Below are 14,900 nucleotides of genomic sequence, written 5' to 3' on the forward strand. Positions count from 1 at the left end.
GAAATAAAAAAGGGAATTATGAATTAAACACAAACTAAACAACTAAATAAATGCTGTGGAAAACTTACAAGAAAGGACAAAAACAAGGTTCTTGGTCTAAAATGAGAAACGACAAAAAAGAAGGAGGTGAAGCCTCCTCAGGAGAACATCTTTGATCAGATTTAGGATATTAAACACGTTCTACTGTTTGGTTCTCATGCAAACACCAGCAGACCTTCACTATAAAGTAAATGTGGCTGTTTTTCAGACCTGTTTGCCTCTAAAGTCTGAAGCATTGTTGTCATCAACCGTGCCGATTGTATCTCTAAACATAGCCTCTACCTCCTTTGTTAACTTAAAGCAGCTAAAACTGATATTTTTATTCATACGTACTGTCTACGGAGAGATTTTTTCTCTTGTAGTGATGAACCTACAGAGAATTATCAGAGACTCTGCAGCTCCTCTCGGCTTTACGGAGCTTTATAGTGAGTTTCAGCTCATTGTTTATCTGTCCGGCTGCAACTTTACTGTTCTGGTTCACTCTCAGCGTCTCATAGCGTCGTTTTCAGAGAGAAAGATGTAAAAAGCCGCTGTACACTACCTGCTCAGCACCAAACAGACACAGTTAGCTGTAGACTAGCTGGTGAACATAGTGGAGCATTTAGCAGCTAAAGAGCCAGATATTTCCCTCAGGAGTTGGTAGAGAGTAAAAACAGAAGCTAAAAGAGAGTGAATATTGGACTCACATTCACCAGGTGGACAGAAACACGACTCCACATGAATGATAATGTTGCTCCGTAACTGCTGGATGTGGAAATAAACAACTGTTTGCTAACATGTTAGCCACAACTACTCTATACACTGATAATATGACAGAAGTCATGTTTAGAGACTATTCTGCTGAAAACAAGTGGACAAAAAAAACATCATTTCAAGCAGCTTTAACCAGATTGAAACTACAAAGGATCAAGAATAGAACCCTGAGGAACCCCACAAGTAATTATTGACATTATCAATGTGATGATCATGTTGTAACTGCTGGATGTGGAAATAAGCAGCTGTTTGCTAACAAGTTCAACATATCGACTTAAACGATGATGATGTGTCAGAGTTGTGTTCACTATTTGTTACTGCTGATAACAAGTGGAGGAAACATCAGTTTCTGCAGGTTTAGCGATCGTCCTTCCTGTAGATTCGTCCATAAGGCCCAAAAACTGGAGAGCAATAAGACTCCTATGAGGATGAGAACACGACACCTGCAAGGTTCAACACATTAAATGTTACAGACAGGAGATGATGTGATAGTTGGTCTGCAGACCACTAGAACCATTTTTTCTTGTTTTTATTTGAAAAGACTCCATGTAAACAAATGAGCTTATATCCAGTGTCTTCTGCTTTGTCTTAAATGTCATAACTTCTTGGTATTTCATGTGATGAGTCATTCTGTCAGAGGAGATAGTTTGTCATGTTCTTTTCTGAACAAACCTGCCATTAGATTAATAACTAAAGCTTATTGTCACATGATATAAAGGAAGGTGATTCATATAAATCAAGTGCTCCTCTGGTTGAAAGTTCAGTATTTTTGTTCCCAGGTGTGTTTAAAACTCAGTGTTTGTTCCTGTAACATCTCACATCTACTTCCTGCTCTTTGATTGGTTCATCTCATCACTTCCTCAGTCAGTGTTACATCATTTATTCCTCCTCTTTCAGAAAGAGAAACAGTTTTAATGTTGAACTGTGATAATCTGTGTGTGTCAGTATTTAAACTTTGAATGTCTATAAACCTTCAGAGCCACAGAAGAAACGTGAAGCTTCATCCAACTTTCTGCTGTGTTTCTGTCATCAGTATTATAGAGTCAGAGCTCTGCTAAACCTTCTGATTTTAACTTGTTAAATCATCTAAACGTCTTCATTCCAAAGTGACAGTTAAGAAAACTACAGCAAATAAAATAAAATGAAAAAATAGTCCAGAAAATTGTAACATTTTATTTTATTCTGTGGAAACTGTTGCTTGTCCTGTTAAACAGGAATAAAAGTTTAATGATCTTAAAGTGTAACAGAAAATTAAAGCAAATTAAAACATTATTTCTGGACATACTGAGTTCATATGTGAATATATTTACAGCAAAAAAGAGTTTTTACTTTTTTGCACTCTGACATTGAGAAATATGTCATTTTTACTTGAGAATATTCAGAAAGTCTATTTATCTATTAAGTCTATTTATTTAATATTTCAGAAAGAACATGAATGATATCTGAAGGTTCTTATGCTTTTTCTGTTTTTATCTCGATATAAAAGATAAAAAAATCTGTTTTCTTGTGATCAAATTAACACCAGAATATGATATGAAAGACATCCCTCCGTGCTTTTGTATTAATGTTGAATTTTATTTACATTCAACCGTGTAAAGAGACACAGTTATCTGTCAGCTTACAGCACTAATCAAGATAAAAAATTGTGTTCTACAGTTTGTCTTTAATCATATTCATAGTTTTAAAATCCTATTTGAAGAAACGATTAAAAGCGAATTCTTTGTTTTTGTCATCAAACTGTTTGATCAATGTTTTATAATCAATCTTCAGTTTCAATGTCGTAAATAAAACCTGAGTTTGATGTTAAATGAAAGCGGTCAGACTGAGGTTTGCAGGACTCTGACTCTGGTTCACACGAAGTTCACGACTTGTGTTGCATGCTGGGAAGAAAGTCTGCACTTTTCACTTCTCCCATGATCCTCTCTTCTCTTCTTTATCTGGCTAATAAGATTAGCTTCCACGTCAATTTACAAATGCTCCGCGCTCAGCACCACACTGCTCACTCAGCATGGGCTTCTGGGTAGAACAACTGCATTGTGGGTACAGCGAGGAGGGCTGGAGTGGCAGGTCGCCTTTCTTCTTCTTCTTCTTCTGTGTGTGTGTGTGTGTGTGTGTGTGTGGAGCGCTGACATTAGCTGACTCTGTATGAGCACCAGCAGGAAACAGGAAACGGATTTTCCTCAAAAATACAAGAAATTCAGCTGCTTAAAGGACGAGTTCACAGTTAGTTAACAGTCAGGAGCTTAAATGAACATTAAAGCTGTTTTTTCGTGCTGTAATCATTCCTCCTGTTCATACTGACCAGTAGAAGATCCCTTCATAATATCTTTCAACGTTACAGTCTTTTTAGTGTCAAAGTCCCTCTTTTTGTTACTATACTTCCACCTGCAGCTCAACAGGGAAACACTGTCCGAGGAAACACAAAGAGGGAATTTGATGCTAAAAAGACTGTAAATGTGTCAGATATCCACTTGATATGACTAACTCAGACTGCTGAAGCTGAATATAAGCTTCACATCAAGGAGAAAGCACATTTGAAGGATCTTTTAATATCCAGTATGAACAGGAGGGAATGATTATTGCCATCTCATGTTTTCTGTAGTCGTTGCCAAAACAGAAACACCTGAACAATAGAGAAACGTCTGAATAAAGCAGCATCACAGCCAACATCTGGTCAGCAGTGAGACAAATCAGTATTTTATGGTCTGAAAAAAATCTACATAAATACAAGTTAATGATAACAGCTGTGTGATCGGCTGTTTAGAGCGATTACGGACACAGTTTCTGTGACCAACACTGTTTTAACACAGCTGAATTATTACAAAATGCTCTTTTTGTAAAAGCATACACGACTCATTTCAGAAAAAGCTCCATTTGTGAGAAGAGAAAGTTCTGTTTCAGTCTGGACAGGAAGCTGAAACCAACTTATTGTGGACACAGTCTTAATAAGAGGGTGAAAATATGTATTTGCAACAACAACTAACACCTGAATGTGATCCAGGAGGCTGTTTTCTTCTTGAAATGTCAAAGCTTGTCAGGTAAACCTCATAATTAGACTGATTATAGTTTGTGAGCTGATGCTGTGAATTTTCTCTTATTTTTCTTGATCTTTATTATCTGAATATTTCTGAAAAATGTTTCTTACTGGTGTTCGACCGCAGACGTTACTGTCACGCCTTTATGTTGGTGTCTGATCTGAATGGAAACTCACAATAACGTCTACATAAATAAACAACATGAATCCAAACCTTTAATAAAGTAGTTTAACCTAAATTTAACCTTCACAAACTGAGCAGAAACCTTCATTTTTCTGTAAAATATGACAGATCAGAAATCTACAGTACAGAAAATTATAAACATTGACAGATTATTAATAATTTTACAATAACATGTAAATATAAACAATAATATTAAATGTAATATAATAAAAGGCATTTTTACAGATGTAATCACACAGAAATATTTACTACAGAGCTTATTTCTCTCAGATTATGACAAGACTTCATATATTTTGCAGCTTTTACTGCACATTGACTTTTCTCCCCACATAGACGGGACAGTTTCTGAAGATCAGGGATAAATTCAGGCTGTATATGTCACTGAAATTACAAGTATGAAGCAAATGTTTACAAATTGAAAATTCACACTGTAGTTTCCATTATCAGCCATATGACCTGAATGCTGTAAAGGTTTTATTGTCCAGATTCTCCAGCCGCTAACCTTCACAAACTGAGCAGAAACCTTCATTCTTCTGTAAAATATCGCAGTTAATGAAACTACAAATATGAAGCAAATGTTTACAAATTGTAAATTCACACTGTAGTTTCCATAGCAGCCAGATTCTCCAGCCGCCTCGCCCCACAATGTAGAACAGACTCGTCTTTAAATCTGTGTTTTCTGATGTAAACAAACAACCGTCCGTGTGTGTGTGGTTGATCTTCTCCGTCTCCGTCCGTGTCCAGGTGGTGGTAAACGCTCTGATCGGGGCGATTCCCTCCATCATGAACGTGCTGCTGGTCTGTCTCATCTTCTGGCTCATCTTCAGCATCATGGGCGTCAACCTGTTCGCCGGGAAGTTCGGCCGCTGCGTCAACCGCACGGGTCACATCTACGAGGCCGCCTTCATCAACAACAAGACCGAGTGCGAGGCGCTCAACGACACCTCGCTGTTCTACTGGACCAAAGTCAAGGTCAACTTCGACAACGTGGGCGCCGGATACCTGGCTCTGCTGCAAGTGGTGAGATTCCTGGTTTTTTTACAGAGGAAAGTCTGGAGTTTAGCAGAAGAGTCTTTAAGGTATAATATGTAATTATTCCACATTATCCACATCTAAAAACAACTAGACTTATGTTATATATGTTGTTGAGTTGTTTCCAACAATGTTCAAACCCAGAGAAATCTGTAATTTAATCAAAGTAACGGACCGTTTCATTTGGTCGCCTGTCGATGGCGTCATACCTCCTCTACCAAAGAGTAAACACGCACCAGATGCATACGGCGGCGCTGTGTTTGTCCGCTACAATGGCGTCTACCAAAGAGTAACTTACACACATACAAGATAATACATCGGCGTTGTGGTTGTTCCACACAAACTGTTATAAATGGACTTTTATTCAGTTTTAAGACACATTTTCATGATAAATTTAGGTGGTTTTTAACTATATCTTTTAGCCGGAAGAAGGATTTTAGTCATTGGACGTCTGGATCTTAAGTTATCAGAGAAATAAACTGGACAAACGTTAGCAGCAGCTCGGCTAACAGCCCCTCCAGGAAGTCCGGTGGTCACCGAACATCATCGGAGAAATATTGATTTTTATGTACAACAGCTTTAATTAGTATTTTTAACAATTTTAATCTGCGTGTACGTTTGTTTTTGGAGAGGAGGAGACCTCTGCGGAAAATTCGGCTCCCATTCATGGCCATTCAAGGAACTGCAGTTTTTGGCACCTCCGCATCGGCTTCATTTTACAGCCCCAGAGGTTGCTGCTTGGTTAAGACATAGGAAAAGAGTACAAGGGATAAAATCATAGAAGTAAAACAAATCAGTTAAAGGCAAGGTCATAGAAGCAGGTTTTGAGCTGCTTCTTAAAACTGTCAGTCGAGGTGGCCTGTCTGATATGAGGAGGGAACATGTTCCAAATCCTCGGTGCATAACGACTGAAGGCAGCGTCGTCGTACCTCCTGCTGTTCATCAGCGGCGCCTTCAGCAGACCGGCACCATGCGATCTGAGGAAGGTGTTTGCCCATTCAGAGCTTTAAAAACAAGTAAAAGAATTTTAAAATCTATCCTCAACGTTACTGGGAGCCAGTGCAAAGAGCTGCAGCCGATCAATAGTTTTTTTTTTGGCAAACCAGTATAAAGTACGTTGCAATAATCTAACCGTGAGAGTATAAAGGCATGAGGCAGTTTTTTAGCATCCTCCAGGGAGAGGAAGGGTCTGACTCTTGCGATGTGATAAAAGGCTTTTTTAGTAACAAAACTGAGGTCAGGAGTTTATTACAACTTCAGTAGCTGTGATGTTTTTACAGTCTTTTCTTGTGTGTGTGTGTGACAATGTTGTTTTTTTTATTTATATAAATTATTTAGATGTATGTATGGAAAGCTCTACTTATATGCTCTTCAATAATATGACGAAATGACATGCACATTCATTCCAAAAATGATAATAAAGAAGATTCTTGAAGACAGAAAAAAAACCTCATAACGTTGACACATCATGAAATGGTTTTATATTTGAAACGGTGATGTGGCGTCGGATCAGAAAACGTTTCCTGTTGTCTTACTTTCAGTTTGACCTCCACATAATGAAGTTTAGATCATCTGGATAAACTCACAGAGTATAAAACTGCTGCAAAACTGATAGAAATGATGGACAAAACTAGAAAAAGTTGTAATAAACTGGATCAATCCTTTTAACCTCAAAATGAGGAAAACGCCTAAAAAGCAGAAGAAGAAGTCAGGAAAGTGTGAAATGGAAGCACAGAAGCAGATCCGACTGATTCGCTGCAGATGCAGATTAACATCGTGCAGATCAGTCATCACAGCATCTGTATGAAGCATTTGTGGGAAACAAAAAGCTTCAAGTGAAAAGGAAAAAACCAAGACAAATTAAAACCAAGTGTCTCCTCCACAAACCCGTGGGAGGATTGACTTCTCCACTCCCCCCCCTCCCTCCCTCCCTCCCTCCCTCTCTCCCTTGATCTCGTCTTTTCTTTCTTTCGTTCCGTCCATTTGCTGTCTTAGCCTTAATTTTCCCTCCCACACCTGTTCCTTATCACTCTCACTTTTGACTTTTTCCACTTCTCCACTTCTCCCCCTCTCTTTCTCTCTCTCTCTCTTTGTCTCCATTTGTCGTGTTGGCTGTAATTTCTTTCCACTGCCCTCCCTCCCTCTCTCTCCCTCTCTCTCTCTCTCTGTCCATCCTCCTCTCTCCTCTTCTCTCTCTCTCCTTCTTTAATGTACTAATATTCAAAACCGAACATCTAAAACATTACGAAACAAAAGAGGTGAACCGTAAATAACAGCTAAGAGGTACTGCTGAGACCATTTACAGGCATTAGTGTTTATATTACAGCATATTAGAGCATAATTACATGATAAACTGTGATTTACACAACAGCCTCCAACCAAAATAATAATCTGTCACTTTGAACAAAACAATTTTGAGGTACTTGTACTTTACTTGAGTATTTCCATGTGATGCTACTTTCTACATTTCAGAGGGAAATATTGTACTTTCTACTCCACTACATTTATTTGACAGCTTTAGTTACTTTTCAGATGAAGATTTGACACAATGGATAATATAACAAGCTTTTAAAATACAACACATTGTTAAAGATGAAACCAGTGGTTTCCAACCTTTTTGTCTTTTGACGTCTTACAAAAAGCAGTGTGTAGTCGGGGTCACATTTCACATGTCTATGAGTTGTTAACAGCTCCACCAAATAGTGATTTTTCCCTCTAAACTTCTCACATGCTTTCATTTCAATAAATGTTCAAATGATCCAATATTTCAGCAAAAATCAAAGATTAGAGGAAAAAGTCCAAAAACTGAAAACAGATTTGTGTATCAGAACTTTGTTTTTTCTTCTTTCCTCTCCCATTAATCATCTCACCACCCCTCAGATTTATCTGCTGACCCTTTGGAGGGGCCCGACCCCTAGGTTGGGAACCACTGGACTAAACTAGCTAACTGTATATAAAGTAGTGTAAACTAGCTCCACCTCCAGCAGCTACAACAGTAACATGCTGCTCTAACACTGATGCTTCACTATTAATAATCTAATGATGTCATATATAATAATATATCAGTCAGAGGGACCAAACCACTACTTTTACTGCAATACTTTAACTACATCAAGCTCATAATACTTATGTACTTTTACTGCAATACTTTAACTACATCAAGCTCATAATACTTATGTACTTTTACTGCAATACTTTAACTACATCAAGCTCATAATACTTATGTACTTTTACTGCAATACTTTAACTACATCAAGCTCATAATACTTATGTACTTTTACTGCAATACTTTAACTACATCAAGCTCATAATACTTATGTACTTTTACTGCAATACTTTAACTACATCAAGCTCATAATACTTATGTACTTTTACTGCAATACTTTAACTACATCAAGCTCATAATACTTATGTACTTTTACTGCAATACTTTAACTACATCAAGCTCATAATACGTATGTACTTTTACTGCAATACTTTAACTACATCAAGCTCATAATACTTATGTACTTTTACTGCAATACTTTAATTACATCAAGCTCATAATACTTATGTACTTTTACTGTAGTAGGATGTTTGATGCAGGACTTGTAATGAAGTATTTCTACATTGCAGTATTGGTACATTTACTGTAGTAAAGGATCTGAGTACTTCTAAACTGTCTACCAGCATCTATAAAGTTGTTTTATCTTCTTTGTTGTAAAATTCTTCAGTGTAGCAATGAAAGGTTTTAACATTTTCTGTGCAGGTCTGATAGTTATTTAATTATTGTTTAATTAAATATAATTTTCTCCATTAATCAATCATTCTTGTAGTCTACAAAATACTTAAAAATAGTTTTAAAAAAATGACAATTTTCTTGTTTTTTGCAACCAACAATCCAAAACCTCAATATATTTAATTTACTGTCATATATGACAAAGAAAAATAGCAAATTGACACATTTAAGAAGCTGAAACTGAGACATTTTGTCATTTTTTGCTTGAAAAATGTCTGAAACGACGATTTATTATCAAAATAGTTGCCGATTAATTTCCCTCATTGCAACTCTTGTTATGTGTCGGACTACTTTTTACTGCAGTAAAGGATCTGAATACTTCTTCTTCTTCTTTCTTACATTAAGATTGAATCTTTTCTTTCTTTAATTGTAGTTTTCTTAGTTTCATCTCTGAATGTTCATCCTTCCTCTGTGCTTTTGTTATTTTTTTTCACTCTGTATCATTTCTTTCCCTCCCTTCATGTCTCTCCATCGTCCGTTATTAAACACAACAAGCCAATTACAGCCACTGCAGCTCCACTTTCCATCTCTCCATCACCTCTTTCTCTCTCTCCGTTCCTCCTCCTCCTCCTCCTCCTCCTCCTCCCCTCGTCTTTCTCTTTCTTTCTTTCTTCGCTCACTCTTCTTTCTCGCTCTCTGTCGCCCACCACGGGAGTCCTGAGAGCCTCCAATCAATCAGCGTCTGAGAGGCTTTTATTTTTAGAGCGACTCCAACCAAGTGGGAGGGAAATGGAGAGATGGAGAGAGATGGAGAGAGATGGAGAGATGGAGAGAGATGGAGAGATGGAGAGAGGGGGAGAAAAAGAACAAGTGGAGTAAGAAAAATTAAGGTTCAAACTGTGAATGGAAAGAAAGCAACAACAGTGACGGAGAGAGATGGAAGGGTAGAGAGAGATGATAATGAGCGAGGGAGAGGGATTCAGAGGAAAGAGAAGGGAAGGAGGGATGGAGACGGAGCGATAGAATGTAGAGAGATGTAGATGTGGAGAGTTGTAACGAGGATCTATGGTGGAATTATAAACTCAGACTTCGAGAAGAGGAGAAAAAAAAAAAAAAGGTAAAGAAGTTCTGGTTTGGCGTGCTGCTACTTCACATTCAACCGCTGAGAACTTAAGAGTTGTCAGAGTGCGGTCGCCTTGGCAACGAGCCACTCAGCTGGTTGGCGGGGGCAACCCTTCCATTAGCATCTGGAAATAGCTCCACGCTGCAAAAAGTGACGCAGGGAGAGATTTTACTGTAGCTGAACTTTACTTTAAACCAGTTTGTGCTTTTAAGTTTTAACGGGCGACGTCTTCTGCACATTTACACGTCTATATATTTATATTCTGGGGCTTTATTTTACATCATTTCCAGTTAAAACTTCTTATTTATCTTCTACTGGCCCTTTATGCCCCTCAGTTCAGCCTCTGTCTCAGACAGAGTAGTCGCAGCATTTTACTTTTTACTCAAAATTTAAACTTCTTGACTCTTCATGCTCTGTTGTACAGGTTGTTGTATCTATCATAATTTGATAATAATATCTGTTGGTATTTTTGCTTAAAATTTTACCAAAACAATTAAATAGTTACTTTTTCTGTTGATCAGCTAATATCAATCAATTCATTGACTAGTTTCATGCCTACAACAGAATTCCTATTGGACGTATGTAATATTTAATTTCTTTGACATCCATGTGACCACTGCAGTCTGGTTTACATCTGGTTAAACGGGACATATTCAGCTTTTTGTTATGCTGTTTGATGTTAAACATGGTCAAAGGTCCAAAACTTCAGGTGAACATATATAAAAATGCTGCCTGCAAGTCAAAACTCAGGGCTTCAACCTGCTCTGAGCGCTTTGTTTGCAAAGTTACCTCTAAGTCCCCGTGATGATGTCAGAATGTTCGCGTATGGCCACAAAGGTTGTTCGTCTACTTGGATCAGATTCAGGCTTGAACATGTTTGGACAAATTAACCAATCAGAACAGAGTGGGCTCATCAGGAGGGCGGGGCCTTAAAGAGACAGGAGCTAAAACGGCCTGTTTCAGACAGAGGCTGAACTGAGGGGCTGCATAAAGGACCAGTAGAAGATAAATAAGGAGTTTTTAACTGGAAATCATGCAAATATATTCCAGTAGAGCCCCGGAATATAAATATAGAGCTGGACATGCAGAATATTTGACCTTTAAGGTTGTTTAATTAAAACATGAATGCTAGTCATAGGATAAAAGGTTGATCTGGCTTCTTGTTTTTGGACGTGGACAGTAACACTTCCTGTCAAACTGTCTGAACCAGATTCTGTGATTGTGAACGAGGTCGACAGTCCAAGTAAACCTTGTCACCGAGTCTTCACTTCTGCTCAAAATCTCTCGCTAAGCTCATCGTCTTTTACAGCGTGTCCCCCCCCCTCCTCATGCTCACATTTGACAGACCATAATAATAATAGGTGGTAACCCGTGGCGACGAGCTGATTTCAGGTCTGAGTGACGGACGCCAGGCGCCCACTCAGACCAAAGTACTCCGTCTCTTCAGATCTGCATCTTTTCCCCTTTTTTTTCTCTCTACCTGCTCGTTCTCTTCACTTCATCTGTTTCCCTTTTTTTTGCCTCCATCTTGTGTCCCCCCCTCCCCAACCCCCCCACCGAGGAAGGAAGTCCATAAAAGGACTTGTTGATCTTTCATTGAGAAAAACACAGTGGCAGCGGCGTTTCCATGGTACCCCAACTCTCTCTCTCTCTCTGTCTTTTCTCTCTACTAATTTTCTGCTAAAACAGGAAGGTTCAAGCTTCAAGATCTCCTTTGTTCAGTTTTTTCACTCAAGTACAGGAAATGTGCAGGACGTCGTCTTGGTGACGTCTGTTCAGAGAAATTCACTCGACACACATGAAAAAAAACAGGAAAACAGGAGCTCAAGAGTTTCTCTCCCACAGTGATAGAAATGTTGGAGGTAAAGAAGAAGACACTTTATTTACAGTTTGTTAGGACAACACTATACACGCACATGTTACATTATTACATGATGGTGTAATATTCAGGGGTCCACATACTTTTGGCCATATAGTGTAAATCCTTCTACAGAAAATCTAACAACCAAAGCTTCTAGTGTTCTTTAGTGTTCATTCGCATCCTTGAAGAGGTAAAACAGTGACATTAGTGGCTTCGTTATGTTTTTGCTTCTCCCAATGGGCACTTCAAAAATTTTAACATAGCAAAGAACATTATACTTTACTTATTTAAACCCTAAAACAAAGCAGTTCATCCTTGTGACCCCTTAACCCTTTCATGCATGGTGGTCACTGCAGTGGACAGCTATTCAAAAGCCGTTTTCCTATATATTCATGGGGTTTTAATGGTATAGTTTCACATCAGTCAACACAGTGGACTCTAGTGTGTCGTCCCATACGCTGTCATCCATTGGCCGGCCTTTCTCAAAACCATAGACTGTAAAAGCTCAAAACCAAGATGGCCGCCTGCCGGCTGGAAATGCTCTGCGGCTCATCTTGCCAATCCTTCTATAGTAACAGACCCTTGCAGTTCAAGTCATTTTTCCTTCTCAGATTTTTTCATGTTAATAATTCTTATTTGTGTGAAAAGTTACATCTGTGTATTAATATTTCATGAGAAAAAATAAAAACAAAAATGTTCTTGTTTATTGTGTTTTCATCTCATAAAGCTACATTCAGCAGACCTCTACATGTAGACTTTCTACAGTTTATTATTTCAGCCTAATGAAATGACAACAGTTACAGAAGTGATCGACGGTTCTACAAATCAACACAAACAAAATAAAAAATGAGGTTTAAACTCTTGTCATTGAAAAATAACAGCTTGTCACTATTTGTGTTTCTGTTTTCAAGGCAACATTTAAAGGCTGGATGGATATCATGTACGCAGCGGTGGACTCACGAGCTGTAAGTTACAGAGAAAAACCTGTTTTCAAAATAAGATCAGACCAGAGTAAACATAAAACATGAATAGATATTTAAAAATATTAAGACAGGATGAGATGAACTAAAATACATTTTCTGATGGAAACTGAAACTGAAAGGTGACGTTAGCCTCAATTTAAAAGTTTAAATTAGTTTAGGTGAGATCAGATAACATTAAATTAAAAAGTGTTTTTCTGAATTTCAAAATAAAACTAGAAGAGTGCAGTTCTGTGCAGGAGTTTACAATCTAACTTTAGTGGATCACAACATATCAGGTATGGAATTAATCTGCAGATACTCTGCTTTATGAGGATTTCAAATCTTTCTATGGACGTCAGTTTTTGAGCTACAATAAAGATCAAAATGTGATCCGCAACAGACCGGCTAAGGCTTGTTTTTAGCCGATTGTCGTAACACGTGTTGTAAAATGGCGAAGACTGCTGAAAAGACAACAGTCTAAGCTTTACGTTAGGCTCATAAGGAATCTTATCAATATTTATTTGAATTCATGACACAACAAGCTCTCAAGATACTGAAATTTGGCACCGATTGATCCAACAAGGCGTGATTGGTTCAGAGGGTCAGCAGTCAATGGTGTTATTAAATAAGTTTTTCAAAACTTGTGAATCACCGTAACTACGAGAGATCCTCGAGCATACAGTCATAAATATGCACAAAAATATTAGTGCTGATCGGTGCAGAAGTGAGTTAAGACTAAAAATAGATTAAATGAGAAAATGTGAATCAAGTTTTTGAATCTAAAATTTATTTAGAAACGAAGTGAGACAAGATGTTAGTTTAGCCATGAAGAACAATCAGAATTTATAAAGATAAGTGAGGTAATATTATATTAAATATGAGATAAAATACGTTTTGAATGAGATTAATTGGTGATGTGAGAATAAAACACTGATCTGCGTGTTTGTGCAGGTGGAGGAGCAGCCTATCAAAGAGATTAACCTTTACATGTACCTGTACTTCGTGATCTTCATCATCTTCGGCTCCTTCTTCACCCTCAACCTCTTCATCGGTGTCATCATCGACAACTTCAACCAGCAGAAGCGAAAGATAAGCATCACAGCCGACACAAAAATACACAAAAACCGAACACCATAAAATCTATTGTAGCATCATGTTACGTTTATTTATTTATTATTCATTTATTTCTAATGTAAGTAGACACGATTCTCAATGTTTTAATTAACTCTGGAGCTCAAAGCAGACATTTCTAACGTAGTTCTTCAGTATTTTGGGATGGAACCTCATCCATATTATTATATATATTTATATTTATATGAAGTGATGTTAAAGCATTTAAATAACTGGAGCTTTTTCTGTCTGGTTCAATGAAAATAACAGAGTTGTTGTTGTGTTTGTTTACTTAGGAGGACAGGACATCTTCATGACGGAGGAGCAGAAGAAATATTACAACGCCATGAAGAAACTGGGCTCCAAGAAACCTCAGAAGCCCATCCCCAGACCTCTGGTACCAACATACACACTTCACCATAAAAACACCCTAATTAAATATTTATTATATTGGTTAATCGAATCATGGACAAAATTGTTTCAAGAAATGCATTGTGTCGTTTGTTTTGTTCCAGAATTTGTGAGAATTGTAATTAATTTTAGTCCACATTGATGGAAACATCCAAACTCCCATATTACAAATTTAATTTAGTCTTTTTGATTTAAACCCAAACCAGGTTTACATCATTCAACTGGTCAGCTAATATGAACAGTTAAACAAACAAAATGAACGGATTAACTTATGAAAGTTCATCCATGTTCATCCTAAATCTCTGTTAATAAGAACTGCTGCAATTATGACAATACAGTTGTAATTTTTCACAATTTTCTCAAATAATAATAAGCCAGAATACAAATAATGGCCAATTTTCAAAACCCAAAACCAACCCTGGTACAAATCAGACATGAAAGATTTAGCGGAGGACGATGTTACCTGCTGACTTGGTAAACTCAGCATGCTTAAATTTTATATAATAATTTATTGTAGTTGCTTCTACTTAGCCGTTTTTTCGGTCATTGTTCAGCTGTCAAAACTCAACACTTCCAGCAGATGTTACATATTAAAAAGCCCATCAGGTGAGGGAGAGATTATGCCCACTGAGACTGCTTTTAATGAGGAAATCTGTGCTGGAAGTGTTAAATT

At 37.6% G+C, this 14,900-nt stretch overlaps 1 protein-coding gene across 3 annotated transcripts in view; it reads left to right on the forward strand.

Annotated features, from left to right (window-relative positions):
- Positions 1 to 14,900, forward strand: part of LOC122972222 (sodium channel protein type 4 subunit alpha-like) — a 245,265-nt gene that overhangs the window by 220,631 nt on the left and 9,734 nt on the right. For all 3 annotated transcript variants that reach the window (XM_044339139.1, XM_044339140.1, XM_044339141.1), the window contains 4 exons: positions 4,755 to 5,030; positions 12,656 to 12,709; positions 13,658 to 13,795; positions 14,109 to 14,213. In XM_044339139.1, the coding sequence (XP_044195074.1) occupies positions 4,755 to 5,030; positions 12,656 to 12,709; positions 13,658 to 13,795; positions 14,109 to 14,213 (573 nt within the window). The remainder of the gene's footprint in view (positions 1 to 4,754; positions 5,031 to 12,655; positions 12,710 to 13,657; positions 13,796 to 14,108; positions 14,214 to 14,900) is intronic.

Source organism: Thunnus albacares, chromosome 21, assembly GCF_914725855.1.
Source record: "Thunnus albacares chromosome 21, fThuAlb1.1, whole genome shotgun sequence".
NCBI lineage: Eukaryota > Metazoa > Chordata > Actinopteri > Scombriformes > Scombridae > Thunnus > Thunnus albacares.